We start from the raw sequence: 17,501 nt of genomic DNA, 5'->3' as shown, positions 1-17,501 counted from the left end.
AATTTGTACGTCACAATGTTGCCAAGAGTACAAAATTTAATTGGGGGCCATTTTTTGGTGACAGCATAAAATTAGATTTATGATAATTTTGCTTTAATCTTTCATATTTAAATTATAAATGTTCCATTAAACGTAGAATCTATATTAAAAAAGTCGTTCATATTCTCAAAGTGACCTTGATATAAGTAAATCAAAAAACAACACAGCCTTGGTGTCAAAAAATTCTTTTATTAGCCAAAGTGGTGACACAAGTTTCGCGAAGAGCATTAGACCTTAAAAAGGTTAAAAAACGACCAGCTGGGTCTATAAACATACATAAAATCTACTCATGTGAAAAAAAAGTCATTCCAGTTTAATGATAGAAAGTTCTTATTATATCTTTAGAACATATTTGCTTGTGGGTGATTTAAAATTAAAAGAACTTCTTAAAAATGTATCATATTTATTTCTTATATTTACATTCATTAACCTATAACAAAAATGCAACATTATAATTCGTCATCAGTAGCATTTCCATCAGAATCGATGGGCTGAACCCCACTTTCTCTCAAAAACTCTTCATACTGTTCCGGTATCTTCCTAAAAGTCCGTATTTTCTGTCTCAGTTGCTTCCATGTCTCTTGATAGTAGTTCTTACTGTCCCTTGCCATTGCCTTATAGTCTGTTCCATATTTTTTTATTAGGTATGTAAGCCATTCAACCTTTCAATAACAAGAATTAAATTCAGCAGCATTAAAATATGAAGACTTACTTGGCTCTTCGGTAACCTAAACTTCTTTTCTCTTGGAGCTTTGGCATCAGCTTCCAAAGCTTCGGCTATGTATTTTTTTGACTGTTTACCAGACTTATCTAATTCTACTTGGCCATCATTTTTAATAACACCTTAAAAACAAAATTTCTAATAATTGAAGCTAATAATTATTATTTAAAACTTACCTATGGCTTCTTGCAACTGCTTTTTTCTTTTCGGGATTTTAATGGTCTGATTGGGGTCATAGGAAAGTCCCATTTCAGACAGATTAGCTTGTACAGATTTCTTTTGGTCCCACGCATTTTTAATTTCTTTGCTACAAACGTAGAGTCTATGTTATTTAATTTAATTAGTTGTTTTCTAGATACAATTACCATCCAATGCTTCCCTTGCTGGTCTGTCGGTTTCTTAGACGTTTCCTGTTTACGTTGTGCTTGTAAACTTTCCTGCGGCGTTGCTTACGTAGTTTGGTCATTTCGGTTACTATATATTATAGAAATACAGTCTTATACAGCAGAAAAATTAGAAAAAACACCACTTTATAGTAATTTTGACATCAAAACAATGCAACGTGCCTGTGTTTATAAATTTGCGACATAACCTGAAAATGATTGACAAATGACATTAGTGACAGTGCGCTTTATTTTGTACAGCGTTGCCAGATTCATAGTTTAGAAAGCTTTCCATAAGTGGTTGGAAGTTTCATGACATTTTCGATCCGCTTTCATAATTCTTCACCATTTAATCAAGATTAAATTTTCACCACTGCTTGGTGAAAATTATACTGGGTTAGAGTGAAAATGACATAACGTAAAAATTAATGACAAATGACATTAGTGACAGTGCCCGTTTGCTTTCACAGCGTTGCCAGATTCATAACTTAGAAAGTTTTTAAAGATATTTTTCACCATTTAATCAAGATTAAATTTGCATTTTGGATATTAAACCACTGCTTGGTGAAAATTAACCTAAAAATTATTGACTAATGGCATTAATGACACTACTTGCTAGCTTGTACAACTTTGCCCGATTTATAATTCAGCTAAGCTTTTTATTATCGATCAAATGTTGGATGAGATCTTCGACCCGCTTCCATAATTATTCACCATTTAATCAAGATAAAATTTGCGTTTTAGGTATTAAACCACTGTTTGGTGAAAACTATCCAGGGTTAGAGTGAGAACGACATAACCTAAGAATGAATGGACAAATGACATTGATAACAATGTCTGCCAGCTTGTACAGCGTTGCCTGACTTATAATTTAGAATGCTTTTTCATAGTTGGTCGAATGTCTGATGACATCTTTCTAAAATATTTACCATTATATCAAGACTAAAATTTGTATTTTAGGTATTAAGCCAGTGGCGTATCCAGGGGGAGGCAAAGGAGGCAAACTTCAACCACTGGGCATAATTTAACAAAAACAATTATCAAAAATTTGACAAACTGGGGTTTAGGTTTAAATAATCTTAAAGGCCAGGGTTACGATGGGGCAGCGGCAATGAGTGATCAGTTTCCTGGGGTACAGGCTATTATAAGAAAGGAATATCCTACAGCTTTATATGTTCATTGCATCTCACACTCGCTTAACCTTGCTATATCCGATGCATGTTCTGTCCAGGCTGTACGAAATTGCATGGGTGTTATTGAAAATGCTTACAATTTTTTTAATACTCCCAAACGTCAAAATATTTTAACTAAAAAAGTAAATGAAATGCCGGATAATGAGAGATCAAGACGAGACAGATTAAAACAACTTTGTGCTACTAGATGGGTTCAAAGACAAGATTCAGTAAGCGTAATGAGAGAGCTTTTAAATTCTGTGGTATTGGCTTTAGAAGAAATAGCTCAGTGGCCAGACAAAGAAACGTCTTATCAAAGTTGCTGCAATCAGTTAATATTGATTTAGGCAAAGCAATATTACTGGCTGAAGATTGCTTAAAAGAGCTTAAAGATTTACGTCATAAAGCAGATAATAGTTTTGCAACTATTTTTGCAGAGGCAAAAAAAAATATAAACAATTTATTTGGTTTAGAAATAACAAAACCACGCATAACTAGCAGACAAAAAAATAGGGCAAACTTTGAAACTAACACAACTGTAGAATATTTCAGAATATCAATATTTATTCCGTTTTTAGATTGCGTCTTATTACAATTAGAAGAGAGATTTGTTAAACATAAAGATATATAACTCGAAAAACTCATCCATTATCCCAAAGATGCTGGTCATACACTTTTATAAAAGGTAAAAAACACGAATTCTACAGCATCACAAATATATAATAATATAATAATGACATATTTGTGATGCTGTAGATTTCGTGTTTTTTACCTTTTATAAATAAAGATATATTACAACCATTTAACTATCTGATTCCATCAGTAAATAAGAAACTTGATAATCAACTTCAAAGTCTTAAGTATTTGGTACATTTTTATAAAAATGATTTAGAAAATTGTTCATTTACTATGGTTTCTGCTGAACTCAAACTTTGGTATAGAAAATTTGAAGCCTGTGCACCAGAATAATATCCGAGCTCCGCTCTCGATGCCCTAGTAATGTGTGATTAGGATATATTTTCCCATATATATATATACTGTTAAAGATTTTTTGTACTTTACCTGTAAGCACAGCAACCCCTGAAAGAAAAGCTGTTTTTGTTACTTTAGAATAATTTTTTGTTTGCCTTGTGTCTGTTTTACTATCCATATATTATATTAGTATCTTTTATTTTTCTTTATTTTTGGAGGTTTTGAATTAATAAAAGCATTTTAAAAACATGGTAATTATTTCTCCCTTCTTGATGAATAATACCATATCTCCGATAATAGGCCAAAAAAATTAACTAACATACACATACATACATATGTAAGTATATTGTATATTAAATGGTGACAAACCATGTTGCCCCCCCCAGGAATGAATCCTGGATACGCCACTGTATTAAGCTACTGCTCGATGAAACTTATCCAGTGCTAGAGTAGGTAAGTGTTACAAGGTTATAGGTGGTATGCACTTCGCATGGTTATACTTGGGCGTGAATTCTCATAGAGAACCAATTAGAAAAACTATTGCCCAAAGAAGTATTCGATATGGTGTTCTTGCTTAGACTAGGATAGCGAGAAATATGGTAGGTAGGTACCAAGGAAGTAGTACTGAAGGCAATTAATATATAAGAAAAATATCTTGTTGGCTCATAATCCCAATAAATTGAAATCCTATCCTATCTATATAAGTAATAAGATTAAACCAAGAAAACGCGACTAATAAAAAGGAAAAAGACACTACTCGAAGCAATTATTTGCGCCCCAAGTGTGCCGCGGAATCCACCGCCGTGGTCGGTAGGGTTATGGTAATTGGTGCTATCTCACCCATAGAAACTTTAAATTGGAAATTAAAAGTGATTTAAACGAGCCATTGCGGTGCGTGTGTGTGTAATAAGAGGAAAAGAGTTAAGTCCGTGAACGTTGAAAATGTATGCACAATCGGTAGATATGGCGCTCGGGAACGATGTAAGCGTTAACGGGTGGTAATTACGTTATGAGTTGCGACCACTGTAAATAATATCACTATCGTTTGCTATACAAGATTTGCGGTGTTAGGTACCACCTTAAGGTCCCAGAGGCGGGGATAAGGGATTTTCCACATACAGATACCAAATATATTTACTGCCTTGGCAATGTCGCATGTAATTGATCTGTCAAAATTATTCATTAAGATGGCGCTAAACGATTGAGGTTGGATTGGGGACATCATTACATTTCATTTTAAAGCTGTTCGTTCTGATTATAGTTAGATTACAATAATGACATTACTTTAAGTTTTTGTGATTGGTAACATGATTGGTCAAGCCAGGTATACAATTATTAATAACTTATGGGATTTTTAGGATTCTAAAAGTAACCATTCAGAAGAAGAAATTGAACGATGAAGATCTGGCAACTAGGTACGATTACACCCCATTAAAACATAACCTCTTCTAATACGATCTGTCAATGTCAGACGTATCACAATATTGCCAGGTTTCAGGATTTTTACCCAAGGCTGAGGAAAACGAATACGGCTTGGAGAGTGGTAAACAACTTTGATGAAACAAGCTAATATTCTGGAGAAATTTAGAAAATTAATTTAATTCATTATTAATTTAAAGACTATATTTATATTCGGTATTATAAATAAATATAATACAATTAATACAAAATTTAATTTTTTCGTTAATTGTGTTTCTACTAGTTTGTTTATTTTCTGAAGGATATTAAAGTAAGAATCTGGTGAATTTCTGATCGCAATTTGGCATCTTCTAAAATGGATTTATGGGACAAACAAAATCGAAGCTTGGCAACCCCGACTGAAGGATGAAACAGCTACTAAGGGATTCAAGTCAGTGATGTCATTTCTGCTGAATTCTCCCTAGTTCTAGGGAGAATTTACATAACGTGATTTTTACATAACCTGTTTTTTTTATCTTTATATTAATAATTTCTGTGTGAATATCACATTTTTAATGCTGACATGTTCTTTAAACCATAATTTATGATTTATTATGAAAACCAAATTCCTTCCTTGATCTTTTAATATCATTGTCTCTTTGCCAATTTTTAAATTTATTAAACATGTTTAACCGATGAGTATCATTGGCAAAGAGAACTGCAATGGATTTTATAAGGTTAAGCCTCTATGATAGATTACTCGACAACCCTGACAGCCTCCTAAGACCACTGTTTATATTCATGTTGGTTTCCTGGATTTAGGAAACATCTAAATTAAAAATGAATTGTGCATCGTCCGCATACATGTGATTTTCATAATAATGAAGACACTTCTACACGTTAAATGTATACTTCGTATAACTTTTTCCATATTATGCTTAGATAAACACGGTAAAATAAAGTGAGTTCTCTCCGGTGGCTATATTTAGACAAATGGATCACTCTTGCTTGTTTCGAACTTTCTTCACCAAAACTTAAACAATGATTAACTAAATGTATAATATGAGATATTACAAGTTGGCAACAATATTATAATCGAATTTAAATTTAATTTGTCTGAGTCGATTGCATTCGATTTAGTATATTTTGCGTTATCTTTACAAGATCCCTATCATTTACAGTATTAAACAGCAGTAAATTTGCTAGTCATAAATAAGGCAACTTTTAAAACAGATTTTGTAGAAAAACAAATTCCAAGCCTGGCAGCACAGTTAGTAGAGAAAAATTTAACGTTTTTTTCGGTCACAATGGCAACGTCGAAACCACCATTTGATAGATGTCATTGAGTAATACACAAATTAATAAGGCTACCATAATGCGACGTTGCCAACATGCCTACAATATCTGAAAAGTGCCGATTACTTTCCTTTCAAATTTCGTTTGTGTACGTCCCTGGTTGAGAAAAATAAAAGAGAAGAAATATCACGGCGACTTGAGAGCGTCAATGCAAATTAGGTGGCAAAATATAAGTGGCATCAGTGATGCCGGGACTAAACCGGCGGTGTCATAATGACCATCCGCCGTATACACTCGGCCATAACTCCTTTATTTCCGAGACCGCTTATCTGTAATTTTTATCTCGCTGTTACGCGTATATGTGGATAAGGCTCCTGTATACTGTAATGGTCGAGTCATTATTTCTAAGATTTTAATTTCCCAGTCCAGTTGCGGAGCCCTCGCGTAATTTTCCAATTACAACTTTGGAATTTTATTAGTTTTCTCTATATGTGTGTGTCCTTTAGTGTGGGAACATCAGTATTAGACTGTAAAACACACATTACACTGGTATAACATTTTTCTATTTGGTACACGAGGCTCTGAGTAACAGCAGCGCAACATATTCAAATTCAAATAAAGACTTTCTCAATTATAATTATTTGGAAAATAAGTCATTAAACCCTAAAAACATATAAAAGCTTAAAACAAAAAAAATATAGGGTAATATTTCACTATATCAATCAATTACATTAATATAGGTACCATTTGTGCAATAGACAGGAGGAAGGGCGGCAAAAAACACGAGCCGAGGCTGGAAAACCAGGGCACCAACACGATGCAAAAATGAATAGGTATTCCAAAATGAACTAATTAAAATTTTATTTTTATGCCTGCAAGATCAACAAGACCAGTGTTGATTTAAAAAGTAAGAATTCAAAAATAATATGGTTGCAATAAAATAAAAATAATTAAATTACATTTTTAATAAAAATTTGGTGGTGTGAATTCATTAAAATGCCTATGTTAGTTGAGAATTAAGAAGAATTTCCTTAACCTATGTAATAAATTTCTATGGTGAACTATTTTTAATGTAATCCGGTAACTTGTTCCACATATGAATGCCTACATACTGGATTGATTTTTTGAAACCTGATGTTCAATGAAATGGAATTCTAAGCAAGTTTGGATTTCTTACATTCTGTATATAATTATTTTGTAAATCAAATTAAACATATGACACTTCCTTTTATTTCTCATATTTAATATAAAATGTGAATTTAGATAGGGAGTAATGTGGTCCCTATACGATATATTAAAGGAAAAACGCGAACTTACTATTTTGCAGTTTTTGCACCGTCCTTGACAGAGATACGGTTAGTGAGTCGCCTTACACAATGTTTGCATAATCCACCAAAGACAGTACGAGCGAATTGCAAAGCAAATATTTGGTGTTTGATGGTAACTGATTTTTGTATTGATATAAGTTTTTTAAACGACCGTAAGCAATTTTAATTTTGTTCTTAATGTGGGAGGCAAAGCTGAGATTTGAATCGAATATAACCCCTAGATTACGTTTTTCCACAACGGTTCGTATGACTGTTCCACTAATATTAAGTCGACGTCAATCTGATTTAAGTCAGCATTAATTTTATTCTGTGCCACCTGAACGTCTGATATTTTAAAAGAGTTATAAATTTGGGAGTCGTAACCGATCTTTAAGATAAGAGCTAAAAAAATTTATCGCATTTGCCGAAAAACCAAAATAGTGCAGTTTTGCCAAAAGCATTTGGGATCTATGGTATTAAATACTCTACTGAGATCTAAAAGAGTTAGGCAAGTTATTTCCTTTAAATCCTCTTTAACCCTGATAACAATACTAATAAGACTTGTTATAGTACTGAAAGATTTACGAAATCCTGACTGGCAATCAGGAATAATTTTTAAATTATAAACATAGTCAGCTATTTCGTTATATACGTGACCTTCTAAGATTTTTGAAATGACAGGCAGAATACTTATTATACTGGTAATACTGGTCTAATATATAATCTGTTGGACAAGGTATTTTTGGTAAGGGAAGAAGTATCGCTTTTTTCCAATCATCGGGGAATTGGTTTTCTAAGATGCAGGAATTTAAAATATTGACTAATGGCTTAAGACAAAAAGAAAGACATAGTTTAAGATCTCTAATTGAAATTCCATCACCATCTATTGCAATTGACTCTATCTTATTTATAATATCGACAGTTTTATTTTCAGTTATAAGACTTAGTACTTAATTTTTTTGCCTTGTTCCAAAATTCTTTACCCTTTTCTATAGACATTGGCTTGAAAAAAATAATTTTTTCGCGAATAATTGCGTGTTATTATTAAATAAATATACCGCAAGATAAACATTATGAGATTTTTTTGTAGTAAAAAAAAAACAGAAGAGCTATAGGAAAAAATATAGCTTTGCCAAAACGTCCCTCTTGATGCTTCAAAATTGATCGATATAATAGCATTCTTATTGTACGATTGGTAGCAAACCATTAAAGAGTTAAGTATCTCTTTAATGTAAGATATGTTGTATACCGTCACACAAACGATACATTAATAATATTCCATACATATGCATAAAATATGCCGACCCAGTAGGAAAGACCAAACGGTAGGATCGATTTATTTCTGCCACTGGAAACTGTCAATCTCGGGCACAGTGTACAGATACGCGGAGAATTGACTTATGATAATCGAAAAATTTATGTCTGTTGCCCCACGATAACGTTCCGATCATTTGTCTTGCTCGATGTTTTAATTATGTGATGCTAATGGATTTTTTTGTTTTCCGAGATTGGTTATCTACCGCGGTCGGTCTATGCCTATATATGTGTGGTATTAAGGTCTGTTTATGGATTATTACGGTATATACTAAGGAATACCTAATAAGATAAATAACAAAAAAAAACAGTACAGACATATTGTATGTTTTATGATCCTCGTTTATTTTTAAGATATATCATATAAGAGTAAAATCAGTACTCAGACAGAATTAACATGTTAATTTTAAAATAAGATAAAAGTCCTCGAATTTAAAAAAAATTGACCAATAAAATTTAACTGTTTTTGTCATTATATAGATACGATTGAAAGCTAGTAATTTTTTTCCTTATAATAAATACCGTAAATATTATCAAACGGATGAAATAAAAAAAATTAAATTTTAGCGAGAATTAAATTTTGAACAATGAATTTTATTTTTTTATTGCGAAAACGAAAAAAAACGATGTACGTTAGAGAAAACAAAGACCAGAGGCAAAATTTACTCTAAATTAAATTGGAATTTAAAAACCATTTTTTATTTGAAGAAAAACAGTGGCGTACTATTTTATTTTAAAAAGTTCACAAGGTTCTAGCCTGCATGGACGCCACTGGTAAAATAAAAAAAGTAAATTATATAATAAAAAATAGTACTAGATGCGTAGAAGCTAATAATTAATTTTCAAAAAAATATCTACAGGAATAATAAAAATAATGTTTATTTATTTAACATGTTGTACACATACAACACATACAAATACAATAATATATATTATAATTTTACATATTTACAATATTTACAATATTTAACATTTAACATATTTACAATATCTTGATAAAACTAGTAAATATAAAAAGTAAAAACAAAAGTAAGCGACTAAATAATAAAAGAGTAAAATACAACGTTAAACTACACAAATATTAAAATTAGATATACCCTTCTAACAACCGTTTAAATTCTCTTATACATTCCTTAATATTATTTGGAAACTTATTAAATTCGATTAACTATTTATAAAGAATAGAAGTCATCATTTCGCTAGAATAGCATCTATAATAATAATAATAATAATAATAATAATAATAATAATAATAATAATATGTTTCCTTAGCATAATTGCTACATACATAGTAACAAGGCAAGATTCGAAAAACTACAAACTCATAATTAACAATATAAAATTAAAAAATATATTAAAAAGTGTAAAAATAAATGACACAAAAAAAGACAATTAAAATATAATACACTGACATTATGTCTTTTCAATGTTTTTTCTAAATATAATTAAGCTTTTACAGTTCTTTATATTAATGGCAATTTTGTTTGTAAAGATAGGTTTCTGCCAATTCTCGATAAAAAATTATTTTTTTTTTGACATTTTGCGTGTTAGGCTGTCAATGTGAGAATCAAAATTCAAAAGTGCATCCGAAACAACACCCAAATATTTAATTTCTTTCTGGTAGGATATTGTTTCATTATTTATCTTTACTTTTATTACATTCAAATTTACTTGGGTTAACCTAGTTTTACTCCCAAACAGACAAAATTTTGTCTTAGCTGCATTAATACTTAAGATATTATTACACAGCCATTTGTATATATTATCCAAATCACAGTTTAGATCTTCTTGCATCTTTTCAATATCCTTTCCTACAACATACAGCATAGTGTCATCTGCAAATAATGCTGACCCAGCACAGTACCTTGGGAAACAACAATTCCTCAATGGGGATGTCAAATTTATCGTAAAAAATTAGATTTTTTCTTAAAATGTTATCACCCTGTATCTCAAAATCAAAAATCAAAAAAAAAGGTTTATTGTGCAAACTTGCCCCATTAATTATGAAACACCCTGGATATATTCCGTATATCTATACATTTCAGAAATTCAAAATAGCTAAAGCAAAGTTCTGTTCGCTTCACTGGCTCTTCACGCCAATATATTCTTTAAAAAAATCGCAAATAAATGTTACCTGCGGCCAGTGGCTCTCATAAATTATTGCCTACATAAATCATAGATAATATTAATGTCACTTTGAATATTAAGCGACTTCTCGGGCAATAATTTATGCCGCCAGCTCCCACGAGTTCGGGCTTAGCAGTTGTGATTATTTTACTGTCGATTATAAGGCTTTTAATGCCCGAAATGTACACTTCGGTGCCATATTTAGACAAACACTTAAATTCCTTTCAAAATGATGGAAATAGTTTAACCAGTAAGTAAGTACCTTAATTTGGTATGCCTCACGCACATGTTGGGCGCCAAAGTGTACTTTTGATTTCAATTTTTTTCAAGGGTATTCGGTATATTTGCAGGAAACCTTTTGGACTAGGAGTGGAATGTTTAGAAATTAATGTACACGAAATGTCTCTAAAATGTTTGGTATATACGAAACAAATTAAAATATTTAACTAAGCATGTGCCTTGGTTCAAACATCAAAATATGGTTAAAACAAACTGGTCGTCTGATTATGAATTTCAAAAATGAAAATTTGGTTTTCGTAGGTCGAAGCTATCATAGGAAGGTCATGCCTATCATATTTGCCGCAATATTGCATTTTTGGAGGCCAATTTTGGGCTTTGAAAAATCTTATGCATTTTTCATTTAATAATTTTTAAAAGCCCAACTCTACATGAGTAAAATATTTTTTTAAAAAGAAACTATGCAAGATCTTTGAATTATTGCTAATAGTATAAAGAAGATAATTAACCAATATAAAGCACAACTAATCGCTATTTTAATACCGAGAAATGTGAGCCCCTGAACCATCGAATTTTTTGTTTTTCACTCACTTTTTAATATGTTGATCGACTTAGATTAAGAATTCTCAAAAGAGGGTGAATAAAAAAATCCCTTATTATTATTCACATTAAAACTGGACAAAACCGAAGCAATTCCTTAACTTATCGCCTACAAAACTAATATCCTGCATAATCCTTCATAGATACGCCGTCTCTAGCCATGATTCATCCTGTCGCCCGCAAATGAATATTCAACATTTTCATGAATATTTGTTACGATATTATTGATTAGGACAGCTAAATCATATCGGGGCAAATATATTAACTGTCAATTTATATTTATGATAAGCACCAGTAGAATTACCATGTGGGTGCATTAGAAATAATTTCACAAATAATTTTGATTATTTATTTGAGCTTTTAAGACTTTCCTCAATATTTTACCGCTGGGGTTCCTCGGTATGGCATCTGTGAATATCACTCCGCCCCTTAATTGTTTATGGGGTGAAACCATTTCTATAAAATTCAAATACGATTTAACAACGGTTTAATAAGTAATAATTGCTAATTACCTTTAACATAATTTTTAATTTGTTCTTCAGTTATATTGCTGTCTCCTTTTTTCACAACGAAAGCCAATGGAAGCTCTCCTGCTTGCTCATCAGGCTTACCAACTACTCCAGCATCTTTGACGTCTGGATGGTTTATAATGACTGCTTCCAGTTCTGCTGGAGATACCTGGAAAAAAAAGATCTTATTAGAAATATGTTTGTTTAGTAGCATAAGTTCGTTTTACCTGATATGCGTTATATTTGATGATTTCTTTAAGCCTATCGACGATGTAGAAATAGCCATTGTTATCATAGTAACCCAGATCACCGGATCTATACCATCCGTCTGAGGTAAATGCTTCTTCGGTTGCTTTTTCGTTTTTATCATAGCCCATCGTTACTAAGGGTCCCTAGGAAATGTTTGTCTTTGTTTTTGTATAGTGTCAAAAATTTTAAAAAAATTGATGCACTCAAAAGAAATTGGAATTTTTTAAGTTAATGACTTAAATCTTAAAAAAATTGAATTTTTACATATTATTTGTGATAAAAAATGGCACAAGATAGATACAAAAACTACTTTTCTGCAAAAAAACGTTTTATTTTTATTAACTAAACCCTTACCCTCCATCCACCCCACACAACTTACCAGTAAGAAATTATTTTAAAAATCACTGTTTTCCAAAATAATAAGCACAAATACCAGCTGGTTTCATCATTATTATCTAATCTAATAACAGAGTTTGTTTATTTAAATTTGATATAATTATATATATATATATGTATATTATTAAATATTTAATACAAAAAACAGTGCTATTAGATTGGATATTATCGACAAAAACCGGTGAATTTTCAAAAGAATGTTTTACTGGGCAAATGTTTGGGGTGGGTGGGGGGGGTAATGGTTGTATGGATAAAAAACAATGTTTTTGTAGAAAATATATATTCAATATATAATTTATTAACACTTTTTATTTATGTTTGAAATAGTTTTGTATTTTTTAAACTACTTCCAGTTTCATTCTAAGTTATTAATTCTATAAATAGACAATTTTCGAATTTCAAATTTTGAAAAAATCAGGTGAAATTTTTTTTTGGGGAATTCTTATACTCAAAATTTGGGGAAATTCTTAAAAATACGTTGCGATTTTTCTCCAGGGAATTATGAAGAAAAAAACTAAATCTGTGTCTTCTTTTTTCAAAAATTTCCAGTTTTGTTTTGAGAAAAGGATTCAATGTCATAAGTTTACTAAATTACGTTAGAAATATAGAAAAATAAATATAAATTCTTTAATTCCAAAATTTTCAGAAAATTCTAAAAAAATTATTAAATTTTTATCCAAGAAATTCTGAGAAAAAAAACAATTTGTGTGTTTTGAAATTGTCCAGGTTTATTTTGAGTGAAGCGAGACGAAAGTAGGTTATAATGTACTGGGTTGATAAAAGTATTATAATTTTATTAAATTTTGTAAAATGAATTGTATTTTATATGTAGCTTTTTTATGCTAAATAAAGATTATATTATATATTTATATTATTTTTATTATTATATATTATATTATATACAGGGTGTCCCGGTTCATGTGGGAAATCTCTCGGATTCAGATAGAACAAAAAATAATACCGAACGTTCCTATAAAAAAAATTCCTACAGGCCTTCTTTACAAAGATACAGCCTCCTAAAGGACGCTGCTGGAAATTGGTTTTTCATAAATTAATTTTAAACTACCTGGTAGAATTTAATAAAAATTTTAGGTGATGAACGCTATTAGGGACCTCTTAAAATGACATCCTTAAAATACATTTACCTTGTTTACTTTACCAGGGGCGGACTAGATTTAAAAAAAATAAAAAAAAAACACTGGCTCGTTTATTTTTTTTTTCTCCAAAACGGTTCATTTTATCGATAATGAACAAGAGTACCTTTTTTTTAGCCTAGGGTTCAAGGTATCCAAATTTATTTTTTTTAGACTTTAACATACAGGGTGTTAAAAATATACGTATTAAAGTGTACAACCTAGTCCGCCCCTGGTAAAGTAAATAAGGTAAATGTATTTTAAGGATCTCATTTTAAGAGGTCCCTAATAGTGTTTATCACCTAAAATTTTTATTAGATTCTACCGGGTAGTTTAAAAGTAATTTATGAAAAACCAATTTCCAGCAGCGTCCTTTAGGAGGCTGTATCTTCGTAAAGAAGGCCTGTAGGAATTTTTTTACAGGAACGTTCGGTATTATTTTTCGATGTTCTACCTGGATCCGAGAGATTTCCCACATGAACTGGGACACCCTGCATATATATAGAAGCAGTGGACGGTCTATTTTATGCCAAATTCCGTTTTTGAAAAAATTCTGAAAAATATATCTCGGTTTTTTCCAGGCAATTCCAAAGAAAAAAACAAACATATTTTTTTTTTTAATTTTCCAGTTTTATTTTAGCTTAGTAATTCTAGAAATTTTCAAAAATGAATGTGAGATTTTTTGAAATTTCATATTCTGTTTTGAGAGGGGTAGAGGCCGCTTAATTTTAAGCCATAATTGTGTTAAAAATTAAAAAAAAATAAATAGGCAAAAACAAAAATTGTGAAAAGTTCTGGAAATTTATTTAAAATGTTTTCCGGGCAATTTCAAAGAAAAAACGATAGAAACAATACATTCGAAATTTTCTAGCTTAAGAGGTGTAGGAGGCTTTATATTTTGATAGATGCTTGTGATTTATATGTTAATCATGCGAACAATTTGTATTAAAACTCAAAGTTTCAAAATTTAAAAAAAAAACGAAATTTTTGGAACTTATTTTGTAATTTTCTGATTTTCCTGAAAAAACTTCACCCTACAAAGTATGAATGTTTCAAATGTGACGTTTCGTTTCGTGGGATCATCATCCATTTTTTTTATTAAAAAATAGGCCCTGTACATCTTTCAAAATATAGCCGGAAAAAAAAATTCAAAATTTCATTTTTTCTTCGGAAATATTCAAATCTTTTCAAAACTTTGACCGCGAAAAAATTCCCTTTTGATTTACAGGGGATGAAACGCAAGGACAATTTTTTTCTAGAAACATTCAAAATTTAAACTTTATCTTATCGCTATCTTTATAAGTATCAAACAAACAGAACCTGAAATATTTTTATGCGGTATATTTAGCATTTGACGAGGTTCTTACCTTTATTTAATTAAATTTAATTGATTTCTTTATCACCTTTATAAGCATTATTAGCCAATTTGGGTGAAACCAGTACTACTTTTTACTTTTTTTCCCGTTTAACCTTAACAAAAATGTGTTCAAAAAAATTAGGTTCATTATAGCTCATTCATCTGATTACACCTATCTACTAACCTTCCAACAAAATTCCCCAATATTCCCTGGACCTAAAAACCTTCCACTTTCAGGATCTCTTACTGCAGCCGACATAAACGACACAACTTGTCCACAAGAGTCCAATTTATCATCTCCACGGTTAATTAACGTTACTGTAGCTGTGCACTCCGTCAACCCCAAAGCCTGTCGAAATGATGAATTCTTCAACCTTAAAATCAGACAAAAAATGTGAATAAATTAACCCTAAATGGTACAAAAGCAATTTAGAACCTTTTAAGAACTTCTCTGGCGATTCCCTGATCCAGAGAGGCCGCCCCACAATAAATATCCTGGACGCTACTCATATCGTACCGAAGAACTTTCTCGGATTTCGCTAAAAATATCGCCAAAGGAGGTACCAAAGTGAGAACCGTGATTTGGAAATCCTGGATCGTTTTCAGGAATAGGTCCTCGTCGAATTTTTTAAGGTAGACAATGGTTTGGAGGTTGTAAATAGTGCCGAGAATGTAAGTGAGGCCGTAGGTATGGAAAAACGGTAATAAACCTAATATCTTATCGGTCTGCTCTTGTCGATAGTATTTCGGATCTCTAGAAAGAAAATTTTGATAAAAGTGGATGTTTGGCTCATTTTTAGATAAAGATATTAGACCCAAAAATCCCTTATCACCTTCCATGAGTTAATCTGGTCAAAATATTTAATTGAGACTGTATTACACCCTTTGGCATCCCTGTGGTCCCTGAGGAGGAGCATATGAATGCCATCAATTCCCTGCTGTTTCCCCCTATAGGCCTAAAGGCTTCCACATCTTCATCTTGGCCCTTAAGAGCCTTTTCTGTAAACTCTTTCATATGCTCTACACAAGGTTCTATTGAACCTTTGACCATTTGTTCAGTGGAGTTCTACAAATCACTATATAGTAATTTAATATGCTTATGAGAAACAACTTACTATAAGGACAATTTTCTCTATCCCAGAAGAGCCTTCTGCCTTTATTTGGGATATCTTTGGTGCGATCGTTTCTGAACAGAAAACCACTTTCGGCTTCACTAGTTCCAATGCTCTTTTTAACTCGTAGGAGGTGTACATAGAGCTTAAGGGTTGCATTACTGACGCATTGAAAAGGGATGCCAATATTGGTATGAAATATTCCAAATTATTTTCAGAGCATATTGATAGGGTGGTGTTTTGGTTGGTGTACCCATAGAATCTTAGGGCGGAGGCCAAATTTACGGATTTTTGAAGAAGGTCGGAGTAGAGTTGGTAGTGACCAGAATGACCATCGATCTAGAATTGAGTAAATATATAAATTATGTAATTTATATTAAAAAAATGTTCATACCATTGCTTTAGATCCTTTGGGCGCCTCTAGAAGAATTTTATGGATGTATTCGCCAGCAGTACCATCGGGTATGGCTACTGGAGACTCTGGACCATGTAACACAAACTCATCTTTTGTACTGAATCTTCTTCTTAATAGCAACGAACAACATATTCGATTATATTCATTTACGTGAAATAAATTTTTTGCTTTAGTGCTAAAAGCACCCTGAAATATTCGTAATGTTACCCGCATAATTCAAATAAATTAACTGATAAATGTTAATATCTATAGATGCGTATTATTTATAGAATTTTATAACCTTTTTAAGATAATTTTCGAGACTTATAATAATATTGTTATTTGCTTTAAACAAATAAAAATGTGTGGTTTATGGACTGTACGAAACAAAAAAAAATAATGCAAGGTCAGAGAATGTCAACTGTCTTCCATTTCTTTTTTGATACGAGTCACCCAATAAGTTTATCGAAGACATTTTCCTCGGTTTACTAACTATGAACGTTCTTTAGCTACAAGTCTAAAAAAGTGTCGGCAACATCAAAGGAACTAACAAAAATCAAGATATTTGTTGCAGTTGGTAGGATTTATGTCTAACAAACGTTAACTCCACTTGAAAGTGCGATGTTCAAAATTAAATCTTCTCTTTTGCCTCTAGAGTGAAGAAGAGTCCTATCTCAGTCAAAGGTATTAAAGCGCAGCTGAAGTCCTTCTAATTTATTTGTGAATTTACTGTCACTCCACATGTATTGTGTCCCAGAGATTTAAACTCCATTTTTCATTTCCAG

At 31.5% G+C, this 17,501-nt stretch overlaps 2 protein-coding genes across 2 annotated transcripts; both read right to left on the bottom strand.

Moving 5' to 3' along the window:
* Positions 1-422: 422 nt before the first annotated feature.
* Positions 423-1,359, bottom strand: LOC126735280 (nucleolar protein 16). Its single transcript, XM_050439227.1, has 4 exons — positions 1,126-1,359; positions 937-1,067; positions 752-882; positions 423-701 (listed from the first exon to the last, which is right to left on the bottom strand). Exons 1-4 carry the CDS (start codon positions 1,224-1,226, stop codon positions 489-491), a joined length of 576 nt encoding a protein of 191 aa, XP_050295184.1. The 5' UTR covers positions 1,227-1,359; the 3' UTR covers positions 423-488.
* Positions 1,360-11,598: 10,239 nt separating this feature from the next.
* Positions 11,599-16,972, bottom strand: LOC126735392 (luciferin 4-monooxygenase-like). Its single transcript, XM_050439361.1, has 8 exons — positions 16,717-16,972; positions 16,326-16,661; positions 16,044-16,276; positions 15,647-15,964; positions 15,395-15,584; positions 12,303-12,467; positions 12,079-12,244; positions 11,599-12,022 (listed from the first exon to the last, which is right to left on the bottom strand). Exons 1-8 carry the CDS (start codon positions 16,948-16,950, stop codon positions 11,895-11,897), a joined length of 1,770 nt encoding a protein of 589 aa, XP_050295318.1. The 5' UTR covers positions 16,951-16,972; the 3' UTR covers positions 11,599-11,894.
* Between the last annotated feature and the right edge of the window lie 529 nt (positions 16,973-17,501).

This window comes from Anthonomus grandis, chromosome 4 (assembly GCF_022605725.1).
Source record: "Anthonomus grandis grandis chromosome 4, icAntGran1.3, whole genome shotgun sequence".
NCBI classification, from domain to species: Eukaryota; Metazoa; Arthropoda; class Insecta; order Coleoptera; family Curculionidae; genus Anthonomus; species Anthonomus grandis.
This window is presented reverse-complemented; position numbering and strand designations above follow the sequence as displayed.

Excerpts from the sequence above, each read along its gene's own strand:
- LOC126735280 (XM_050439227.1), bottom strand. The coding sequence starts at position 1,226 with ATGACCAAACTACGTAAGCAACGCCGCAGGAAAGTTTACAAGCACAAC. Across the intron at positions 883-936 it reads GCAGTTGCAAGAAGCCATAG|GTGTTATTAAAAATGATGGC; the intron begins GTAAGTTTTAAA and ends TTTGTTTTTAAG. Across the intron at positions 702-751 it reads TTAGGTTACCGAAGAGCCAA|GTTGAATGGCTTACATACCT; the intron begins GTAAGTCTTCAT and ends TGTTATTGAAAG.
- LOC126735392 (XM_050439361.1), bottom strand. The coding sequence starts at position 16,950 with ATGCGGGTAACATTACGAATATTTCAGGGTGCTTTTAGCACTAAAGCA. Across the intron at positions 16,277-16,325 it reads TAGAGAAAATTGTCCTTATA|AACTCCACTGAACAAATGGT; the intron begins GTAAGTTGTTTC and ends AGTGATTTGTAG. Across the intron at positions 12,468-15,394 it reads TTGGGGAATTTTGTTGGAAG|GGACCCTTAGTAACGATGGG; the intron begins GTTAGTAGATAG and ends AACATTTCCTAG.